The 10,912-nt window shown below is 60.4% G+C and overlaps 1 protein-coding gene across 1 annotated transcript in view; it reads left to right on the top strand.

Moving 5' to 3' along the window:
* Window positions 1–10,912, top strand: part of MACROD1 (mono-ADP ribosylhydrolase 1) — a gene marked incomplete at its 5' end in the record, with an annotated part of 187,195 nt that overhangs the window by 161,380 nt on the left and 14,903 nt on the right. The window contains 1 exon segment of the mRNA XM_014588329.1: window positions 4,324–4,353. Coding sequence (XP_014443815.1) covers window positions 4,324–4,353 — 30 coding nt within the window.

Raw genomic sequence — 10,912 nt, 5'->3', positions numbered from 1 at the left:
GGCGCCAGCCAGCACTCACCCGGCTCCTCTCTCTCACTGGGCAGTGGCCACCTGCCAGCCCCTAACTAGGTCGGGAGCTGGGGCACGAACTGGGGAGTGAGCAGCCTGCCCCCCAGGACAGAGAGTGCTGGGGGCAGGGGAGGGTGCCTGGGTCTCCCCTCCCCAGAGATGTCCAGAGGGGGCAGAGGAGAAGTGAGGTTTAGGGGGTACACTGTGTGAACAGCAGCGTGTGAGTAGGGTTGAGGGCTCCAGGACCCCAGCTCCGGTGGCTGTCCTCATGGGACAGAGGACTTGGCAGTGACTGGCATCTAGGGGTGCCACCCCAAGGTCACAGGCGCAGCACTGGGCTGGGAGCCAGGTAATCAAGTCCAGCGGAGCGTGATGCAGGCACGTCCCCGGCAGGGGGGTTGCAGCAGGGCTGGGCCACAGCAGCCCACAGTGGGGACGACTCCCAGAGCTGCTATGGCCCAGGTGCCCCATGGCGCCCAGGTGCGCGCTGGCCAGAACCTGCACCCTCCCCCAGGGCCGGCTTGGGCTCACTCAGTCCCTCACAGAGTTCAAAGACTCCGGAAGGATCCAGGTCCCTTGGGGGGAGTCGGGTCAGAAGCCCTAGCGTGAACGCCAAATCCAGTGTTCCTCTCCCGCCTCACTCAGCCCCTCCCCCATTACTACACCCTCCCAAGAAGGAACTGGGGAGCCTTTATGTGCGTAGGCACGCCTATACGTACGTATGTATGATTGCTGCTAGAGGGCTTGTGTGCTCACAGGGGTGCGGTGGTGATAAAGCGTCCCCCTGGGGGTGGCATCGCCACAGTCCTTTCTCCATTTCTCCTTTCTGGATTCTGGGCATGCACACACATGTGCCTGGCCTGTTTCTCAAGCCACTGGCTATGGCACTCAAACCATGCAGTTGGCCATATGAGGTCCAGCCCCTTACCCACCACGCCACCCTCCAACTGGCTGCCCAGGAACCCTTTCTGACAAGAGGAGCACGCAGGGTGGGGGCTAGAAAGTGCGCTCTGACAGCCAGGCTCCTGGGGTTGAGCTCCCTGTTCTTCACTCCCGGGTGCCTGTGTGCCTCCTGAGGAAAGTGGGCTAGCGACCATTGCCACTTTCAGCCTCAAGCCCAACCTAGAAGAGCACAGCAGGAAGGCAGCCAAAGGTCGAAGATCCCGGGGCGGCAGGTGGTGTGGAGTTAACGTGCTGGATTCCCACATGGCTCACTGCCGTTTGTGTTCTGGGCCTGGCGGCTTGGGAATCATGGCAGGTGCGTGTGCGTGTGCGTGTGCGTGCGTACCCAGAATCCTTCAAGAATGGAGAAGGGATTTTGGTATGGCCATTCCCCCTCGCGGGGGGGGGGTTCTCACTTTCTTTCTCCCTCTCTCTTCCTGGGAAGTGCACGCACCCTATGGCAAAAACCTAAAAACAAACAGAAAACCCCATACTGCACCCTACAAAGATGTACATGAGTACATGTAAATCATCAATTATAACGAAGTAGTTAGCTTTTCAGAAGGTGGAGGGCCTGGATGCTCAGTGAGTACTGGGGGGCTAGGTGCGGTGAGAAGGCCTAGGCGAGGCCTCAGTGTCTGGGACACAGGGAGGCCCAGAGCTACTCCATTTCAGGGTGGGAGGCCGGGCAGCCTGCCCACAGACGCACGCTGGGACCCGCCGTGCCTTTCTAGGTTGTTCTCCCCAAGCCTCCAGGCCTTTCCCCATGGGCAGCCTGCCCATTTGGGGTGCTCTGGGAGAGCCTTCTGGGGACACCATGTGGTGAGGTGGGAGGCCCCTGGGGAGAGGCTAGTTCAGGGCCCCGGGGAAGGATGAGCAGAGGAGCTGTCCAGGCCACTAGGTCAGCAGCCTTATCCCGGAGCCCCCCCAGTGGCCCTGTGGGGCATGGCAGGCTGGGTGGGCACAGCAGACTGGCCCCCAGGCTGCCCACTGCACGGGCACAGGCCCACGGTCAACCCTCTGTGCAGTCCGTCTTAGCTGCCGGCGAGCGCCAAGCCTGCCTGGCCTTTCTACCTGTGGCAGATCCTGCCACCTGACCTGCCGCCCCCAGTGCAGCCTGGGACAGTCCCCATGGGCCAGACTCACCTCTTCCTCAGACTCTGGCTGGTGGGCACTGAGCCAGCTGGCCCCACTTGCCTCGCCTGGGCAGGGCCACACATGGTGGGTCCTGGGGATGCCAGGGGGCGGGGGCCTGGCATTGCCTTCTGAAGGGGCTTGCAGAAGGGCAGGTCAGCACCCCCTCCTCCTGCCCCGTCAGGGCTCACTGCCAACCCATTTGGCACTGTGCCCCCTTTGAGCGGGAGCCAGCTCGTTTGCAGCCGGTGTTAATTAAGAGAGAGAGGTGATGGGGGAGGTGGGGAAGGGCTGTGGAGGGCAGCTCCTGACAGCCGCCAAGGCTGCCCTGAGGGCTGGGGGTGCCAGGAGCCAGACCCGGGTCGACTTGAGATGCCCTGTCTTCCAGAGCACCAACCCCTCACCTCTGCAGCCTGATCTGCTGGGGCAGGGAGTGGGCTTGAGGCTACATCTGCGAGGGTCTAGGGCACGTGCCGCCCCGCTCAGAAGAGCAGGCCCAGGCCTGGCCAGGGGGAGCAATCCCCATGACAGTCTGTCTTCAGTCTGCCCATGAGGGGCTTAGCTCAGGTTCCAACACTGCTATCTCCACTGTGTGACTCCCCCTCTGGGAGCCTCTGCTTTCTTCTCTGTACGATGGGGACAACCGAGCCTCTCTTGTGGCTTTGCCATGATGATAAATGGGATAATTCGTGCAAAGTCCTTGCTGGGTCAGTGGAAATGAGTGTCCTGGGGCAGAAGCCACATCCGAGTCCTTGGGGGCCGGAACCAGCAGCCTGCCCTGCGTCCACCTGGAGGTCCCAGCTAGACCTTCCCTGCTCTCACTCTGGCTCTGGCTCCGGGTCCGGCTCTGGTTCCGGCTCCAGCTCCGGCTGCCTCACCCACCCAGCTCAGCCTGCCTTCCTCACAGCCCCCACCCGTTCTGGGAGCACCCAGCCGCTCCTCGCCTCTCCATCTTAATTAGCTGCTTGTATTAATCTTGCAAGTAACGTGGCAACTTGCAGCCCTGGGTTTTCGGGCTGTGGAATTAATTATTCCCCAAGCGAAGAGCTGTCAGCTCTGGGAGTCCAGCCACTCGGAGCCGCCCGACACCACTTAGCAGCGTCCACAGCTCCCGCACAACACCCAGGTCTCGGCCTCCCAGCCCGGAAACGACCGCTGCTGCCGGCCAGGGCTTCGCACCGTGTCCCTGCCTTTCTACATAGGGGTGCAGCAGGACCTGGAAGGCCGAGCCACGGGAGGGGCTAAGCACAGCTGCCTCCCACCAGGGCAGTCCCAGGCCAGGGCGGCCCTTGTCGTCCCCCACGCTTGCCCTGATTAGCACCAGCAGTGACCACTGGGCGGGCTGTGTGACCAGACACTGCCACTCAGGCTGGGGCAGGCCCCCAGGGCTGCGGCTGACTTCACTTTGGCTTCAGGAGGAAGGGGGCTGCTGGCCAGGCTGCTCAGGAGAGTGGCGGTGCCACCCCCAGTGCAGGGAGGGGCTGAGGATCCCTCTCCCTTGACCTTCAGGCCAGCTCTATAAGGTGGGCCCAGCTTCCTCTTTTAGAAATGGGGAAGCCGAGGCTCAGGCCCCATGGCTCCAGTCCCCCATCCGCTGAGCGGGCCTGGATCCCAGTCCAGTGCTCCACCCACTCATATCACCTGCCCTGTGGCTCTGGTCTGCAAGGGCCCCAGCACCCCCAGCCTGGCTCACTCCCAGGGAGGTATTCTGTGTGAGAAATCACCTCCAAGGGAGATGGCCATGCTGCAATCCCTTCTCCTCCATTCTCCTCTCAGGATTTTGGGCATGCATGCACACACGACGCCTGGTGTGAGTTTAAGCCACTGGGCCCAGGACTCAAACCACAGTCAACTACATGGGAGTCCAACAACATAGCCATTACGCCAACTGCTGGTCCCCTGGGGCGGTGTTCTCTGACAGACCTGGGAAAGAGGACGCGGAGCTTGTGGCTGCTCCCAGGGTGGGTGGAGCCCCCGCGACTCTCCTGTGTTCCCCCATCCCTGACGCCCTCCCCCACACACACACACACTCTACAGAGCCCAGGCCCACAAGGGGCCTCAGCAGGAGACTCAGCCTCTCCCATCACCTGCCCCCACCTCAGAGGGCTGGGGACACCCTGTGCCCTGAGTCTGAAGAGCCAGAGCTGGGCCCAGGATACGATCCCCCGTGCCCGCCTGCACACAGTGGCCCTCACCCAGTCTCGTCCCTACTGACCTGCCTTTGTCTCTTTCTTGCAGCCAACAGTTCTCTGCTGGGAGGCGGTGGCGGTGAGTGGACCTTCCTGTGGGCCGGGGGGAGGGCGAGGGTGGAGGAGGGGTGGGCAATGTCCCCTGTGCCGTGTCTGCACCTCTCCTCCTGTCCCCCAACCCTCTGTGACCAGAGTTTGCCTTCCCCATTCTCTTCTGGGCCCTTCTCTCCTACCTCCCACCTTCCTACCAGGCCCGTCTGCCCTCACTGTGGACAAAGTGGCCCTGGGGGACAGGCCTGCTCCCCCACCCCTCTGAGCACAGGTCTCCAGGTGTGTAGCTGGCACTGGGGGCCAAAGCCCTGCCCCTGATGCCCGTGTGACCTCAGGGAACCCTGGCCCCTGGCCTCAGTTTGCACCTACAAGGGTGAAATGACTGTCTTTGTCCTGCCCCGGAACCTGGCATGTGCAACCGGGGCGAGGTTTGGCAAAGTTGGGGAGCTCTGGGAACCAGCAGTTAGCGTAATGGCTGTGTTGCTGGACTCCCACGTAGTCAACTACGGTTTGCCTCTTGGACCCGGTGGCTTAAAACTCACACCGGGCGCGTGTGCGTGCGTGCCCAAGATCCCGAGAGGAGAATGGAGGAGAAGGGATTGCAGCGTGACCATCCCCCCTGGGGGGTGATTTCTCGCTTTCTGTCTCTATGTCTCTCTCTCTCTCTCTCTGTCTGTCTGGCGAGTGCACACGCCCTATAGCGAAAACCTCTCCAAAAAAAAAGTCGGGGAGCTCTGTCTGCTGCTCAGCCCCAGGAGTGGTCACACATCCTTATCGTTGATGACACCATGGAGCTGGGTTCCGCGGCCAGGAAGGCAGGAGGTCAGGGTGCCCGGAGTGAAGGCTGAGGTCGGCAGGCGCCATGGTGGGTGGGGCCTCCTGTGCCCCAGTGCCTGCCCACCCGGCCAGCCTACCCAGGCGGGACCACAGCAGCCCCTGCCCCAGCTGGCCCAGCCACCCACTGCCTGCGCAGGCGGCCGGGTGATTGGTGAGCCAGGGGCCAGGGGTTAATGCGCCGTGGGATAAATCCCAGGGCCATGTTTACAGCAGCGGTGGCGGGGCCCAGGCCAGGTTTTAAAAGGGGGAAAAATAAAAGGGGCAGTGAGGTCAGGAATAAATAAAAGCGCGTTAAGAGCTGTCGAGGACCAGCCAGGATGCAGGGTGGGGGTCTGTTTGTGGCTGGGATGTTTTCCCTCCACCCCCTTTTCTCCTCCAGCTGTCCCCATGGAGGTCACAGCTATCCGAGGGCCTGACGGAATAAGGGGGCTTCACTGGGATGATGGGCCCTCAGCCAGGTCCCTCTCGGACTCTCCCCCGAAGCCTGTCCTGCAGAGGACTTGGGGCCCTGGCTGATCTGACAGCTGCCATGCTCCACCCTCCTTGGTCCAGTCGCTCCTTATCCAATGACCAAGTGCCTACCAAGTACCAGTTCTGAGCTGGGCATCGGACAGACACTGCCGGGCGCAGATGGCCAGGCCCCGCGTCCAAGCTCGCAGTGCAGAGAGCATCCATTACATAAGGGCGACCTACACTGGGAGTGCGGGTCACAGGCACGCGGGAGCTCAGTGAGGGGCAGCTATCTCCACCTGGGCATCAAGAAGGCTTCTGGAGCCAGCAGGTGGCATGGAGGTTAAGGCAGCTGGATCCCACAGGGCTGGCTGCGTGGTTGAATCCCAGACCCCGCAGCTTGAAAAACACATGGGCGCACATGGCTCCTGCGAGGAGACCGGAAGAGAAGGGCTGCTGCGTGGTCATGCTCCTGGGGGGGTTTCTCACTTTCTCTCTCTCTCTTTGTCTTTCTGTCTCTCTGATGAGCACACGTGCCCTATAGCAAAAACTAAATATATATAGATAATAATAATAATAATAAAAAGGAAAGGCTTCTGGAAGGAAGTGGCACCCCCACTAGCACCCTAGGGATGGTGCTGTGCTTAGAGCCAGAGTCCCGTGTTAAGATGCGGTGCGCCATTGTGGCAGCATCCGTGTGGACGGAGGGTTGGTCTGGTTAAGTTGTTGAAAGGTGGGCCTTTGGGAAGTGATTAGGCCTGAGGATGGGGCCCCAGGATTGAGTCCTGGTGGGTTTAAGGAGGGGAAGGCGGACACGCTCTGCTCGCGACGTTTCTCTGCCCTCTGCCAGGTGGACCACCGACAAGAGGGCCGTCGCCGGGCCAGCTGGTGCCGTGGTGGTTGAGGCAGCTGGATCCCACGGGCTGGCTGTGCGGTTCGAGTCCCAGAACCAGCAGCTTGATGGACATGCCAGGCTCATATGTGTGCATGCCCGGGATCCCAAGGGCAGAATGGAGGAGGGGGGATTGCGTGTGGCTGTCTCCCGTGGGAGGTGCTTTCTTGCTTCTCCTCTTTCATTCTTGGTTTCTCGCTGGCGGGCACATGCGCCTGCCCTATGGCAAAATTTAAAGCAACGGAAAGACCTCCACCAGATGCGGCTGCTGGGCCGTGGACCCTCCATCCATGAACTGAAGAAACCTCTATTCTCTTAAATGATCCCAGCTCATTTATTCGTCTTATGATAGCACCAGAACAGACCAGAACAGATGGGCAGGACTGAGCCTGGTGCAGAGACGTGGGAAGGGTGTCCCTGGGAGAGGGACCAGAGGGACCAGCACGGGCAGAGACCTGGACTGGAGAGTGTGGAGCATTTCAGGAGGCACACAGCTGGATCTTTAGCCATTCAGTCTGGGGAGACAAGGAGCAGAAAAGGCGTGGGCATTTTAATCCTAAAACAGCTCATCACCAGGGCCAGCAGGCGGCGTGGCGGTTAAGGTACTGGACTCCCACGTGGCCGACCACGGTTCAAGTCCTAGACCTGGCGACTTGCTTTCTCACTTTTCCTCTCTGGTGAGCATACGTGCCCTGTAGCAGATTTAAAAGTAATAATAATAATGATAAATAAAATTAAATAAATAATTATTTTTTAAAAATTTAAAAACAGCTGGACACTCTTCTGCTCCAAACCCTGCCAGGCTTCCACTTCACTCAGAGCAAAGGCCCACGAGGTTTCCCACCTCTCAGTTTGACTCCACTACAGCCACGCTGCCTCCCTGTGGTTGGTGGACAGGCCAGGCCCACTCCTGCGTCAGGGCCTTCCCCCCAACCCCGTTCCCTCTGCCAGAATGCTCTTCTTCCTCCTGGCACCCCTGTGGCTACTTCACCAAATGCCATTTTTAGGGGGGCCCTCCCTGATCCCAGATGAAATGGTAACCACTTACCCCACGCCTTGCTCTGTCTCAGTTTTTCTTTTTCTCAGAGCACTGTTCTCTTAATACCCCGTGTCATTTTATTACATTCACTGTCTTCTCCCCGCCACGAATGAAAGGCTGCACCTCAACACCCAGAACTGGGCCGGGCACATGCAGCTGGTGCTCAGTAATGTCATTGTCTGAATGAGTGACGTCCAGGTAATGGTGGGGACAGTCTCACACAGTAAGTGCAGGACCTGCCCCAAGGGCAGCAAGCGGCAGCCATGAGGGTGTGAGCAGAGCCAGGAGGGCATGTAGACAGCCCACTGACCTCACTGCCAAGCCGAAGGGCACCTGCTCTAGTCCGACTCGAGGCACAGGAGGTCCTTTTAGCTCGCCTTCAGGCTTTGGGGCTGAGGCGAGGCTGGAGCAGGCCCTGTGGATGGCCCCGCCGACGCAGAGATGGATGGGGCGGGCCGCGACCCTGGAGGAAGTGGGCCTGCAGTCCAGCCTTTTAACGCCGGCTGAGATTTATGGAGGCGCTGCGAGTGCTCGCTGGGGCTGCCGCTCCGTTAATGTGATTGGAACAAGGTGGAGGTGGTGGGAAGGGGACTGTGATAGGGACCAGGCTGGGACTGGTAGGGGCCTGGCACCCACATGGGGCTGGAAGACAGGTGGGCCCAGGCCCCTTCCTCTGCCCTCCCATCTGCCACCTGGGCCCTCCCCCTGCTGGCCCACCTGGCCTTCACCCTTGACCTGCATGGGGCACCTGACTGCCTAGACAGAGCATGCTCTTCCCACGGGTTCCCCGAGGTTCCTCTTGCAGTGTTCAGGCTCCCCTCTGCTCCCACCTCCATGGCCACCCACCCACTCACCCCCTGCTTCCCCTCCCCATCTGGCATTGAACAGCCCCAGTCCCGTTCCGCTGCCCACCATGCCGGGGCTGCCCGGCCAGCACCCTGAGCCTCCCCTGCTCACCACGTGCCTAGCACAGTCTGCCAGGCGAGCTTGTGCACGGCTCTCTCACCTGTGCCCACCTCTGCAGACTGCCCGGGGCAGCGGCACAGCCTGCTCTGTGCAGATACTGCTGTGTGCCAGGCCCTGTCCTCCAGGGCTGCCCCCATTCTGGTCCTGGAGGGGAAGGGCACAGGCAGTGAACTGCCACCCCCCTGGTGTCGATGGCAGCCGGGGATCAGAAGGGCACGTTGGCGGAACACCCACTGATTTTCTGCAAGTGTGTGGTAGCTCCTGGCAGGAGAGGACCGCAGCCTCCGTGCAGGGAAGGGAGTCTGGGCACCCCCCCCCCTTGATGAGAGCCCCAGGGGCTGCTGGGCTTGGAGGGAACTTAACCTGGAGGGCACAGACTGCTTACTCTGGAGGTCTGCCTTCCTCTGGGGCCAAATCTTCCCCAGGCCCCAATGCCAAGCTGCCTTGGGGCAGCATTCCTACTCCTGGCCTTCTCGGGGCTCTCTCTGAGTTGGGGCGACTATGCTAAACACGGACTCAGATCTTGGCTACGCTCTTAAGGATGCCCAGTTTGGTAGGAGACGGCCCAGTAGAGAGGGGCAATGAACTTGGGGTCCAAAGACTGAATAGGAGTTCAGCAGCTGAATAGGAGTGCAGCAGGTACAACAGGACAGGCCCCCCAACCAGAGAACCCATGTTTACTGCAGGGAGACTTGAGGGGCCTGGGGCAGCCTAACCTCCTTGCCAGACCCTTCAGCTTGGTGGCTGCCGGGCCACCCCTCTTTCTGCCTCCCTCCCAGAAAGCCTTTTACTGGCTCAATAAAAAAAAATAATTAAAAAAAAGGACTTAAAGCACTCTCCTATTGTATGAAAAGAAGGGAGGCGGGTCCTAAATCAGGATGGGAATCGACAGGGCCCTGACGTGCGTCTCTCCTGTTTATTAGGACTGAAATGTTTACTCGGCGATAAGGAGCCGGCTTTCTCGGGGAGATTTGTGCGCTCTTTTTCAATTACCCCTCGTCTTTCTCTGCCACTTTTGCACTAAAGGGATAATAAATGTATCGGAGCGTTTCAATTATTCATCTAAATCATGACTGCGCCTGCCATGGCCAAGCTTTAGTGACAGATTAATTCAGGGCCTCCTCCTTCTGCTTTCGTGGCCGCCATCTCTACTCCGGCCTGGCCAGCGCCCCAGCGGGCCAGCTCTGCCAGAGGGTGGGATAGGGTTAGGCAGTGCCCGGGGCAGATGGGACCCTATGCCCCCCTCCACCATCCCCTCACACTTCCTGCCTGGGGCATTCAGGGGGCCAGCGGCCCTCCCAAACCTGCAGGAACCAGCGCTTGCTGAGAAGGTGCAGCCACCCTGCCCTCCTGCTGGTTCTGCTCACACCCGCAGCGTTCCGCGCCTGCCTGTACTGCAAGTCCTGGCGTGTGTGCTGTCTGCCTGGCCCCGCAGCTCCCCTTGCAGCCCTCTCCTGGAACAGGACCTTTGCACGTGCTGCATCTGTACCTAGGAGCGTCTCTGTCCTCCCGCCACGACCTTTCTGCCTGGCTCTCACCTTCTCACACCAGGGCAGCCTCTCTAATTCCCCTCCACGCCTCGGTTCATCGAGGGCCTGCCAGGGGCCGGGCGTTGTCCTCGACACTGGGATGACTGACCGCGTGGGCTGGCATTTCATTGCCCTTGATAATGAGACTCCTGCCTGCGTGGGTATCCCAGAACTGCCTCCTCCCCCCCCCCCCCCCCAGGCTGCCCAGGGCAGAGAGCAGTGCTCGTGCAGCTGCCTGCGGCCAGGCCATGCCTTGTTACCCTGCACCCCAGCCCAGGTGCCTGTGTGTGGGTACGGGCCTGCGCCTCTCCCTGGGCCACTCCAAGATGGTTCCTTGCCACATGCACAACCTGCCACCCTGGGCCTGCTCGCCCTCCCCTTCCGGCCTCTGTTTCCCCCCCCCCGCCTCTGGGCCTGCCTCAGCAGGCTCATGTCCTCTCTCACTCTCTGTCTCTCTGCCTCTCGCCTTTTATTTCTCTTTAGTTTTGCCGTAAGGCGTGTGCACTCGCTGGAGAGAGGCAGAGGGAAAGTGAGAAAGCTACCCCCGAGGGATGGCCACGCCGCAATCCCATTTCCTCCCTTTCCTTCTCAGGATTTTGGGCATGCACGTGCAAACGTGCATATTTTGCGTTCCTGCAGGCCCCGCGTATTTTCAAGCTGCTGCAACCGGGACTTGAACCACGCAGTAGGCCCTTATTTTCACTGCAGCCGGGACTTGAACCACGCAGTAGGCCATATGGGATTCAGCACCTTAACCTCCACTCCCCATGCTGGCTCTTTTTTTTTTCTTTCATGGGGCAGAGAGTACTCTTGACAGTCTCCCCGCACTGCACTCCCCTCCCCAGCCCTGCGTCAGCCAGGATCAGGGCTTGTT

Source organism: Tupaia chinensis, unplaced genomic scaffold (assembly GCF_000334495.1).
Source record: "Tupaia chinensis unplaced genomic scaffold, TupChi_1.0 Scaffold000273_1, whole genome shotgun sequence".
NCBI classification, from domain to species: domain Eukaryota; kingdom Metazoa; phylum Chordata; class Mammalia; order Scandentia; family Tupaiidae; genus Tupaia; species Tupaia belangeri.
The sequence above is the reverse complement of the archived record's forward strand: the minus strand, read 5'-3'. Positions and strand labels throughout refer to the sequence as shown.